The sequence below is a fragment of the Odocoileus virginianus genome, chromosome 28, assembly GCF_023699985.2.
Source record: "Odocoileus virginianus isolate 20LAN1187 ecotype Illinois chromosome 28, Ovbor_1.2, whole genome shotgun sequence".
Classification (NCBI taxonomy): Eukaryota; Metazoa; Chordata; class Mammalia; order Artiodactyla; family Cervidae; genus Odocoileus; species Odocoileus virginianus.
Window position 1 is genome coordinate 17074209 of NC_069701.1, and position 12692 is coordinate 17086900.

General features: G+C 39.8%; 1 protein-coding gene across 7 annotated transcripts in view; it reads left to right on the top strand.

Moving 5' to 3' along the window:
* The window catches only part of LOC110123029 (glycerophosphodiester phosphodiesterase domain-containing protein 4-like), a 162815-nt gene extending 151412 nt beyond the window's left edge, over positions 1–11403 (top strand). For all 7 annotated transcript variants that reach the window (XM_070457264.1, XM_070457266.1, XM_070457265.1 and 4 more), the window contains one exon: positions 10976–11403. In XM_070457264.1, the coding sequence (XP_070313365.1) occupies positions 10976–11037 (62 nt within the window). In that variant the 3' untranslated portion in view covers positions 11038–11403. The remainder of the gene's footprint in view (positions 1–10975) is intronic.
* The last annotated feature ends 1289 nt before the right edge of the window (positions 11404–12692 follow it).

Sequence of the window (12692 nt, forward strand, 5' to 3'; positions counted from 1 at the left end):
GTTCCAGGACAGAGAAGCTGCCATGCTTCTCAGGGCTGAATGTGCTTTTTGTGGCTTCAGTTGTGATGTATGTTGGAAGGTGGAAGCAGAAAATTGCCAAGATCCTGGAATGCTGGACTAGAGTCTAGACTCTGCATATAAACATCAGGAAATGGCAAGTGAGTTTCAGACAAGGGAGCAGTATGCTTAGACACTTGTGTAAAGGGATTGAATAGCAGAATAACTTATTAATCAGCAGAATAACTCAGGACTGAGTAAGTGGGATAGGTCCAGTAAGGGACCTAGAGTTTAGAGTTTATTATTCAGGAGGTTGTGGGGATAATCACACAGTGAGTTACTGGCTTGGGAAGCCAGTGCAATGTTAAAGGGAAAACCAGTTAGGAGGCAGAAGACTATGCAGTCCATGATACAGTTTCCTCCCATTGCTCTTGGAGTCTTTAAGTAAAGTTGATAATAGTCAAAAATGATTAATTAATTTCTTGTGAACAGTTGTGAAGATGATGAGATACTTTGTATTAACCATCAGTCTTCAACATATACATTACTTAGACTTTCAAGAATGTATCCACAGTGACTATGAAAAAATAAGAAATTTGAAGGGTAATGGCCTTTTGCATTGTAAAACTTTCGTATTGCAAAATCACCCAAATTTGTTAAGATATAGAGTAGTCTCCAGTGACTCTGAGTTTTGTGGATTTTAGAAAGGTCACTCTGTGGGCTGTTAAGGAGACTGAAGGCTGTGTTCCAGCTGCCTTATGATATTCAGAAGTTATATCAGTAAACTAGGGCTTCCAAAACAAAATACCGTAGACCTGGTGCCTTAAACAACAGAAGTTGATTTTTCTAACATTTCTGGAGGCTGGAGGTGCAGGACCAACGTGTTAGCAGGTGTGGTTTCTTCTGAGGCTTCTCTGATTGACTTGCTGGTAGACTGTTTGTTGCTGTGTCATCCATCACACTGCCCTTCCTCTGTGCCCACACAAACCCCCAGTGTCATCTGTGTCTCCAGGTTTTCTCTTCTTTGATCAGACTGGATCAGGACTCACCATAATGGCCTCATTTTAATCATGCCTTTAAAAGCTTTATCTCCTAAATTAGTCCTATATTGAAGTGCTATGGTTAGGGCTTCAACATAGGAGTTTGTGTGGCACACAGTTCAGCCCATAATAGTAATCTAATCAAGAAATAAAAAGAATATGGAATTTGTGTAGAAAGCACGGATGGGATACAAGTTCTGAAGGAAAGTTCAAAGAACCATTTAAATTTGAATGAAGAAAGGTGGGTATCATGCCTTAGAAGATATATTAACTTGACAACAGCTTCCCATGAGAATAAGAAAATAAGTTGAGTAGATAAAAACTAAGAATCTTTCATGTTTTTAATTTTTAGTTGCTTATTTACAGAAACCAATTTTGCCTGATCTAAATAAATATATAGAAAGACCGTTTGAGTACCTAAAAGAGACAACTAGAAGGCAAGGGATGAAGTTTAGTATCAGGGAATGAATAAGGATGACTGGAAAGAAGCCATAACCACTACCTAGAACCATCAGTCCAGTTCAGTTGCTCAGTCATGTCCAACACTTTGCAACCCCATGGACTGCAGCATGCCAGGCTTCCCTGTCCATCACCAACTCCCAAAGCTTGCTCAAACTCAGGTCCATCGAGTCAGTGATGCCATCCAACCATTTCATCCTCTGTCACCCCCTTCTCCTCCTGCCTTCAATCTTTCCCAGTGTCAAGATCTTTTCCAGTGAGTCGGTTCTTCACATCAGGTGGCCAGTGTATTGAAGTTTCAGCTTCAGCATCGTCCTTCCAATGACAGCCTGGAGCCATGCAGGGTGGGAAGAGCAGGCCTTGCATACTAAGCCTAGTGTCACATCTTGCACCATGACTACCTTTTAGACTGATGTGTACTGCTGCACCTGCTGCTGCTGCCTTTAGGATACACACACACACAGACACACACACATCTTTAGGATGTATTTTTCAGCCCTTCAAAGAAGTTGATCCTTTACCTTTTGTCTCATATATTTTCTTACGAAAAGTCATTCAAAAAAGAAATCTTCCATTATTTTAATCATTGTTCCTCTACTTATAATATTTTATTTTGTCTCATACAGTTTCTTATGAAAAATCATCCAAAAAAGAAATCTTCCTTTATTTTCATCATTGTTCCTCTACTTGTAATATGTCCTTTTAAGGTTGTTTCTATTATTACTGTTTTCAGTAATTTGATTATAATTTACCTTAGTGTCTATTAGTGTGTCTACCTGCTTATGGTTTGCTGAACTTCTTAGATCAGTAAGAGTATAAATTTTCAGCTGTATTTTTAAACTATCTTTCTGCCATTATCTTCTTTTTGGGTTTCCAATTACATAGATATTAGATGATTTTATAGTATCTCATAAGTTACCAAGACTGTTTATTTTTATTTTTAGCCTATTAATTTCTATGCTTCATTTTTGATATATTCTATTAAAGTTTGGGTTGTTTCTGATCGCTGTGTAACAAATTACCACAAATCTATCAGTGTAAAGCAACACAAATTTATCATCTCCCAGTTTGTGGGCCAGGGGTCCAGGCATGGGTTTTCTAGGTCTACTGCATATCTCACCAGGCTCTCATGAAGATCTTGGCTTGGGCTGCAGTCTCATCTGAGACTTAAGAGTCCTCTTCCAAACTCATTGATTGTTGGCAGAATTTAGTTCCTTACAGTTGCAAGAACTAAAGTCAGTTGTGTTTTCTTAATCACTCTTGACTGAATTTTTCTCTGAGATCTAGATAATCCATTCCGGTCTTAGTTATGAGGCTTTCTCACATCATGGCATCTTACTTCTTCACACCCAGTGTGAGAATATCTCTTGTAGCAGATGGATTCAGAAGAAAGAGAACAAAGGGAAAAAATAATACACAAGATAAATAGAAAACAAATTGAAATATGGTAGTCATAAATTCAACCATTTTATTAAGTTCAGTTAACATAAATGTACCAAATACTCAAAGCAGTAGAAGAGATTGTGATATTGGATAGAACTAAGCAAGACCCAACCATATGCAGTTCACAAAAGAAATGCTTGAGATATAAAAATACAGATTAATAGTGAAAGGACAGAAAATTAAAATAAAATCAGAAGGGAGAAAAATGAAAAAAGATAGGATGGAAAATAACATGCCATACAAAGAGCAAGCACGAAAATAATATCTGAAAGATAAACTTTAAAAGGAAAAGGTCAGTATATCAAGAAAGCACTATAATTATATAGTTAGTAACAGAGCTTCAAAACACATTAAACAAAAATGGAAAGAAACAGAAAAATAATAGCTAAAGATTTTGACATTCCTCTCTTAGTACCTGAAAGAACAACTGAATTCATCAAAAAGTAAAATCAGAAAGGATATAGAAGTCTGAACACTTCCAGCCAACCTGACCTAGTTGACAGAAAATATTATATTCAACAACTGCAGAATGTATAATATTTTGAAACATAAATGGCATAGTTGCAAAATAGACCATATGGCAGGCCATAAAGCAAATCTGGAAGATAGAGCTGATTTACCCAACACACAGATGCAAACACACTGAATTATGTAAAATAAGGAGGTAGAGGAATATGTTCCAATCAGAAGAACAAGATAAAACCCCAGAAAAAGAACTAAATGAAACAGAGATGAGCAATCTACCTGGTAGAGTTAAAAAATAATGGTCATAAGCATATGCTTATTGAACTTTGGAGAAAAATGGATGGATATAGTGCAAACTTCAACATAAAGGACAAGAAAGTACCAAACAGAAGTAATAACTGAACCAAAAAAATACATTAGAAAGGCTCAGCAGCAGAACAGATGAGGCAGTAGAATGAATCAGTGAGCTGGAAGACAAAACAATGGAACTCACCCAGACAGAGCGGCAGAATGAAAAATGAACTTTAAAAAGGAAAGATACATTATGGGACTGTTGAGACAGCATCAAGTGTAATAACATTCACATTATAGTGCTCTCAGAAGGAAAAGAGAAAGAGAAAAATGCCCCCCAAATTAACTGAAGAAACAGTGGTTGAAAATGTCCCTATTTGGGGAAGGAAAGAGACATCCAGATCCAGAAGGTCCACAGAGTTCCAAATAAGATGATCTCAAAAAGACACATACCAAGACACATTAAAGTTAAAATTGTAAATTTAAGGATGAAGAGAGAATCCTAAAAGGAGAACACAGAAACCAACTTATAATCAAGGGAAACAACATAAGGTCATCAGCAGATTTTTTAGCAGAAAGTTTACAAGTCAGATAGGAAAGGTGTAAAGACTGAAATCATACAGTATTTGAGCACTAAAGTAGTTAAATTAGAAACAATCATTAAAATATCTAGATAATTTCATAATTATTAGAAATTGATGTATTTCTAAACTTTTTATTGATCAAGAGATTAATGACAAGGGAAATTGGAAAATATTTTAAAGTGTAATGCATATACAACAGCAAAACTTGTGTGGTACAACTTAAGCCATAACTTAGAGGGAAATTAGTAACTTTTAACTTTTAGAAGGAAGCCTGGCTTAATAGTGATTAAGAGTCTACTGTAGCAATCTAGAAAATGGAGTTATTCTTTTTGCCAAGTAAAAGAAATGAAATGATAAAGATAGCAGGAACAATAAAATAGAAATGATGCAAACTATAGAGAAAATTTTAAAAGTGAAAAGTTAGTTCTTAGAAAAGATTAATAAAATTGATAAATGCTTAGTAAGGGGAAAGAGGAAGAGACAGACTGGTTGCCAGTATGATGAATGATTAATGAGAGATTTTCTCTCCAGATCCTAGACATAAAAAGGAAAATCATGGAACATTTTAAAACCATTAAATTTAAATGAGGTAAACAAATTCCTTCAAATGATTCAATTTTCCAGAACTGAAAAAAAGAAATAGAAATTTTAATAACCTATCAGAATCTTTCAGAATCAAATTCATGTATCAAAAACCTCACAACAAAGGAAAGTCCAGGCCCGAAAAGCTTCACTGGTTAAGTGAATATTTAAGAAATAATACCAATTTTATACCGACTCACTAAAAATCAAGTGCATTTCCTAGCTGATTTTTTGTGGCCAGCAATAATCTCATATAAAAAATATCTGACAAAGACAGTGCAACATCTAAATGTATAGATCAATATCATTCACCAACTTAGCCATAAAACAATATATTAGCAGATTGAATCCATCAGTATAAAAAAAGGATAAAACATCTGGAGCAAGTGAGATTTATTGTAGCAGTACAACTTGAATATATAAGTTGCAGGTTAATCAAATTAATCTATCATCTAATCAAAATAGACTGGAAATAAAGTATATTTGACAAAAATCCACATCTATTTATGATCAAGATCTGAGTAGGCCTAGTTATCGAATGAAACTTCCTTAGTCTGATGAAAGATACTTAAAAATAAAACCTCAGCCAGTATGATTGTTAATGTTGAAACTGTATTTTCTATCTAAGATCAGTAATAAGGCAAGGCTGTCTGCTATCACTACTTTTACTTGGCATTTTACTGAAGATACTAACCAGTTTCAGTTAGTTCAGTCACTCAGTAGTGTCTGACTATTTGTGACCCCATTGACTGCAGCACACCAGGCTTCCCTGTCCATCACCAACTCCTGGATCTTGCTTAAACTCAGGTCCATTTAGTAAGATAGCCAGTTTAGTATATATAAATATATATATAAAGATAAATAACAGGCATAAATGAATAAATAAAACTCCTAATTTGCAGATATGATTATATACAGTAAAAAATCCTAAGGAATCAAACAACTAACCTACTAGAACTGGTGACTTAATAGCTCAGGAATGTTGTTGTTCAGGCTCTAAGTCATGTCTGACTCTTTGCAACCCTGTGGATTGTAGCATGCCAGGCTTCCCTGTCCTTCACTATCCCCCATAGTTTGTTCAAATTCATGTCTATGGAGTCAGTGATGCCATTCAGCCATCTCATCCTCTGTCGTCCCCTTTTCCTCCTGTCTTCAGTCTTTCCCAGCATCAGGGTCTTTTCCAATGAGTCAGTTCTTTGCATCAAGTAGCCAGAGTATTGGAGCTTCAGCTTCAGCATCAGTCCTTCCAATGAATCAGTTCAGTTCAGTTCAGTCACTCAGTCATATCTGACTCTTTGCAACCCCATGGACTGCAGTATGCCAGGCTTCCCTGTCCATCACCAACTCCTGGAGCTTGCTCAAACCCATGTCCATCAAGTCAGTGATGCTATCCGACCATCTCATCCTCTGTCATCCCCTTTTCCTCCTGCCCTCAGTCTTTCCCAGCATCAGAGTCTTTTCCAATGTGTTGGCTCTTTGCATCAGGTAGCCACAATTTGGGAGCTTAAGCTTCAGCATCAGTCCTTCCAATGAATCTGTTCAGTTCAGTTCAGTCACTTAGTCATATCTGACTCTTTGCAACCCCATGGACTGCAGCACGCCAGGCTTCCCTGTCCATCACCAACTTCCGGAGCTTGCTCAAACTCATGTCCATTGAGTTAGTGATGCCATCCAACAATCTCATCCTCTGTTGTCCCCTTCTCCTCCTGCCTTCAGTCTTTCCCATCATCAGGGTCTTTTCCAATGAGTTAGTTCTTTGCATCAAGTAGCCAAAGTATTGAAGTTTCAGCTTCAGCATCAGTCCTTCCAATGAGTATTCAGGACTGATTTATTTTAGTATCGACTAGTTTGATCTCCTTGCAGTCCAAGGGACTCTCAAGAGTCTTCTCCAGTATCACAGTTCAAAAGCATCAGTTCTTAAGCACTCAGCTTTCTTTATAGTCCAACTCTCACATCCATACATGACTACTGGAAAAACCATGAATATTCAGAATTAATTTTCATTAGGATTGACTTTGGTTTGATCTTGCTGCCCAAAGGACTCTCTATAGAACCTTCTCCAGCACCACAACTTGAAAGCATCAAATCTTCAGCACTCAGCCTTCTTTATGGTCCCACTTTCGTATCCATGCATGACTGCTGGAAAAACCAAGCTTTGACTATATGAATCTTTGTTGACAAAGTGATGTCCTGCTTTTTAATATGCTGTCTAGGTTTTTTCCCCAAGGTTTCTCAAGGTTTTTTCCCCATCTTTTATTTTTTTTTTCCATTTATTTTTATTAGTTGGAGGCTAATTACTTTACATCATTACAGTAGTTTTTGTCATACATTGAAATGAATTAGCCATGGATTTACATGTATTCCCCATCCCGGTCCCCCCTCCCACCTCCCTCTCCACCCGATCCCTCTGGGTCTTCCCAGTGCACCAGGCCCGAGCACTTGTCTCATGCACCCAACCTGGGCTGGTGATCTGTTTCACCCTAGATAATATACATGTTTCAATGCTGTTCTCTTGAAACATCCCACCCTCGCCTTCTCCCAGAGTCCTCAAGTCTGTTCTATACATCTGAGTCTCTTTTTCTGTTTTGCATATAGGGTTATCGTTATCATCTTTCTAAATTCCATATATATGTGTTAGTATACTGTAATGGTCTTTATCTTTCTGGCTTACTTCGCTCTGTATAATGGGCTCCAGTTTCATCCATCTCATTAGAACTGATTCAAATGAATTCTTTTTAATGGCTGAGTAATATTCCATGGTGTATATGTACCACAATGGCTGCAGTCACTGTCCACAGTGATTTTGGAGCCCAAGAAAATAAAATCTGTCACTATATCCACTTTTTCCCCATGTGTTTGCCTTGAAGTGATGGGACCAGATGCCATTATTTTTTTGAATGTTGATACTAGGCCAGTATAGAAAAACCAACTGTATGTTGATATATTATCAGTGAATACTTTAAAAGTTGAAATAGCATCATCTACAGCAGTATAAAAACATTAATAGGAATTTTAGGAAAATATTGTAAGCCCTTGCAAAGAAGATAGATGATTGGTCACTGAAAACTACAAAAGTTTAGTGAGAAAAAGAAGACGCAGATAAATGGAGCAACATAACACATCCATGAATTTGAAAACCTAATATCATAGATATTGGATGTCTTGGAATTGAAGTATAAATTCAATTCAGTTGCATTAAAAATCCCCTTCAGCCTGTGACGCTAAAATTAAGCTCATGTATGCAACTGTTTCTTCAAGAGTGAAATTACACACAGGGGAGAAATAACTGGATTCTCTCCTTTGGATTCTCACTCTCTTCTAGATTTTGTGTCCACAGTTCCTCCTTATATTGTAAATTCTTAGATAATTTTAAGATATTTTCTTCATTTTATACATGATTCAGTTTCTAATTTGTCTTTGATGAGAGTCCATTTCCTAGTTGCATTATGAGAAAAAGTCTCCATCATTTATTTTTTCTATCATTCAGTTAGAAACAAAACGGAAATTATTTTCTGAGCAATTACTATGTGATAGACACTCCTGAGCACTATACATGGGGTGGCAAGCAAGACAAGTCTCTATTCTTAAAAAACTCCCATTCTACTCAGCCATTAAAAAGAATTCATTTGAATCAGTTCTAATGAGATGGATGAAACTGGAGCCCATTATACAGAGCGAAGTAAGCCAGAAAGATAAAGACCATTACAATATACTAACACATATATATGGACTTTAGAAAGATGGTAACAATAACCCTACATGCAAAACAGAAAAAGAGACTCAGATGTATGGAACAGACTTGTGGACTCTGGGAGAAGGCGAGGGTGGGATGTTTCAGGAGAACAGCATTGAAACATGTATATTATCTAGGGTGAAACGGATAACCAGCTTAGGTTGGGTACATGAGACAAGTGCTCGGGCCTGGTGCACTGGGAAGACCCAGAGGGATCGGGTGGAGAGGGAGGTGGGAGGGGGGACTGGGATGGGGAATACATGTAAATCCAGGGCTAATTCATATCAATGTATAACAAAAACTACTGTAATGATGTAAAGTAATTAGCCTCCAACTAATAAAAATTTGAAAAAAAAAAAAAAAAAAAGAAAAAAAAAAAAACTCCCATTCTAGAACTGGAGGAATCAATCTGCCTGACTTCAGACTCTACTACAAAGCCACAGTCATCAAGACAGTATGGTACTGGCACAAAGACAGAAATATAGATCAATGGAACAGAATAGAAAGCCCAGAGATAAGTCCACGAACCTATGGTCACCTTATCTTCGACAAAGGAGGCAAGGATATACAATGGAAAAAAGATAACCTCTTTAACAAGTGGTGCTGGGAAAACTGGTCAACCACCCATAAAAGAATGAAACTAGAACACTTTCTAACACCATACACAAAAATAAACTCAAAATGGATTAAAGATCTAAATGTAAGACCAGAAACTATAAAACTCCTAGAGGAGAACATAGGCAAAGCACTCTCCGACATAAATCACAGCAGGATCCTCTATGACCCACATCCCAGAATTTCAGAAAGAAAAGCAAAAATAAACAAATGGGACCTAATGAAACTTAAAAGCTTTTGCACAACAAAGGAAACTATAAGCAAGGTGAAAAGACAGCCCTCAGATTGGGAGAAAATAATAGCAAATGAAGCAACAGACAAAGGATTAATCTCAAAAATATACAAGCAACTCCTCCAGCTCAACTCCAGAAAAATAAATGACCCAATCCAAAAATGGGCCAAAGAACTCAACAGACATTTCTCCAAGGAAGACATACAGATGGCTAACAAACACATGAAAAGATGCTCAACATCACTCATTATCAGAGAAATGCAAATCAAAACCACAATGAGGTACCATTATACACCAGTCAGGATGGCTGCTATCCAAAAGTCTACAAGCAATAAATGCTGGAGAGGGTGTGGAGAAAAGGGAACCCTCTTACACTGTTGGTGGGAATGCAAATTAGTACAGCCACTATGGAAAACAGTGTGGAGATTTCATAGAAAAGCTGGAAATAGAACTGCCATATGACCCAGCAATCCCACTTCTGGGCATACACACCAAGGAAACCAGATCTGAAAGAGACACATGCACCCCAATGTTCATCGCAGCACTGTTTATAATAGCCAGGACATGGAAGCAACCCAGATGCCCATCAGCAGACGAATGGATGAGGAAGCTGTGGTACATATACACCATGGAATATTACTCAGCCATTAAAAAGAATTCATTTGAATCAGTTCTAATGAGATGGATGAAACTGGAGCCCATTATACAGAGCGAAGTAAGCCAGAAAGATAAAGACCATTACAGTATACTAACACATATATATGGACTTTAGAAAGATGGTAACGATAACCCTATATGCAAAACAGAAAAAGAGACTCAGATGTATGGAACAGACTTGTGGACTCTGGGAGAAGGCGAGGGTGGGATGTTTCAGGAGAACAGCATTGAAACATGTATATTATCTAGGGTGAAATGGATAACCAGCTCAGGTTGGGTACATGAGACAAGTGCTCAGGCCTGGTGCACTGGGAAGACCCAGAGGGATCGGGTGGAGAGGGAGGTGGGAGGGGGGACTGGGATGGTGAGTACATGTAAATCCATGCTAATTCATACCAATGTATAACAAAAACTACTGTAATGATGTAAAGTAATTAGCCTCCAACTAATAAAAATTTAAAAATAAATAAATAAATAAATAAATAAAAAGAAAATTAGAGATAAAAAAAAAAAAGAAAAACAAAAAAAACTCCCATTCTAATGGGGGATGTATTCAGTTTTCTGTTTACACTGCTTCGGAGTCAGTGGTTAGGGAATACGTGAACCTTAAACAAATGTTGATTTCACCCTTGTGAGTGCTCCAGTGGTGCGTCAGAACCTCACCCAATAGATGCTTAAACTTAAGCACCTTGTTGTATGGATGACCATAGCGAAGTCTGCCCAAAGGCTGGGTAGGGAGAAAACTAGGGGGAAAGAATCTAAAATGCTAAGTGAGGAGCTGACATTTTAAAAATGACTAGGATTTTACCACATTATTAGAAAAGATTGGAGAATTGACTTTGGAGGAATCTATGTTGTTTTCTTTTCTATCCCACAGAAGCTTCAAGTGCAAGCCTCCAAAATGAAGCATTGGACACTTTGGGTACCACTGGACTTTAACCAGAGAGAGAAAGGGAACCTCCAAGTTCTAAAACTGTTATACCAGAGGTTGTCCATGAAACCACTATAGCAACCGTGCATCCCACAGATGACGCCGGACAGCCAGTGCCCACTGGGCCAGCCTTTGAACCCATCCAAGCACCCACTTCGGAAGCCAACAGAGAGGCCACCCTCCAAACTGTATTGCCTACCTAGGAGGCAAGCGAACCAACGGTTCCCTCTGTGGAGAAGCCTCCTCCTGAATCGTAACCTGAAAAGCCCCCCACATTGACTCCCCCCAGCAATCCTCTTTTATGATGGTTTCTGCCACATCCAGCATGTCCTTCTCCCCCTTTTGGGCTGTCTTCAAAGAATAATTAGCCACAACTTGCCTCCTTCTCCTTTTTCTCCCTCTCTGTGCCAGGGTGACCTGATGGTGGAGAGATGTCAGGAAAGGGGTGCGGAAGAGCCAGGGAGGCTCTCAGGAAACCACTCTGGCCTCACCTTTCCTCTCCAGGGGATGAGCAGGGGGCAAGAGTGTGGTCCTGGAGCTGGAGCTGGTTTCTCTCCAGGGGATGAGCAGGGGGCAAGAGTGTGGTCCTGGAGCTGGAGCTGGTTTCTCTCCAGGGGATGAGCAGAGGGCCAAGAGTGTGGTCCTGGAGCTGGAGCTGGTTCCTCTCCAGGGGATGAGCAGGGGGCAAGAGTGTGGTCCTGGAGCTGGAGCTGGTTCCTCTCCGGGTGTCAGAGGGTCTATCTCATCCTGACCCTTCATAATATTCCCCTCTGAAGGAGCGGCTGTGGTGAACATCAGCCTGTAAATAAGGTGGCCTCTCAGGAACTGAGAAGGTAATTGATACAATCTTTGGGGCCCTCTGCGGTCACTCAGGCTGACAGGGTCAAGGGAGGAGTTCCAGAGTGATGCCGTCCAGAGTCAGAGAAGGAGAGGTGGCGTGGGCATGAGCGGGGGCAAAGCTCTCAGCCCACTCACCGTCCTGTCACCCACTCACCTATGAGGTGCTTCCTCATAGCTTGTCGCTGGCCGATTCCCCAGTGGGGTGATGGGCAGAATCCCATGCCCGCCCAGTGGCTTTTGACCTTGAAGCTGACTTTTGACTCGCGCTCTGAACCCTGTGTTAGAAGCAGGAAGTTGTGTTCCACTGTGTGACCATCACCTACTCAGCCTCCTTGTCCAGGGCTCATGTTCCCGTGTATAGGGCGATGGGCAGGGGCAGACACCACAGCACCTTCCCTGTGGCTCAGGTTTATCCTGGGCTGACTGTGGTGGGGCAGGGCTGCCTCAGATGGCTGCATTGTCATCCCAGAAAGCAGGGCTCTCTGGTTTGGGGACTTTGTTTCAGCAACAGCCTCTCCCCCTCCCGCACAGGCATCTGGAGACCAGGAATAGCACTCCCTGTGGAGTGGTTTGTCACTTACATGCAGGCGACCCCAGACTCCTGAGCATTTGAGGACAAGTGAGCTGGGCTGGCTGTGCTGAAGTATCAGGGGCCTTGAGGACAGATCCCTAACATGCCAGAGGCAAGAGGATTTTCCCCTGCCAAAGCCCCAGGCTCTCAGCCTAGCCACAGCCCAAAGGGATGTCCCACCCCACATCACACCTTCTCTGTCTGAGGTCCCCACCTCAGAGCTGCCCAGAACTGAAGTGAAGTTGCTCAGTC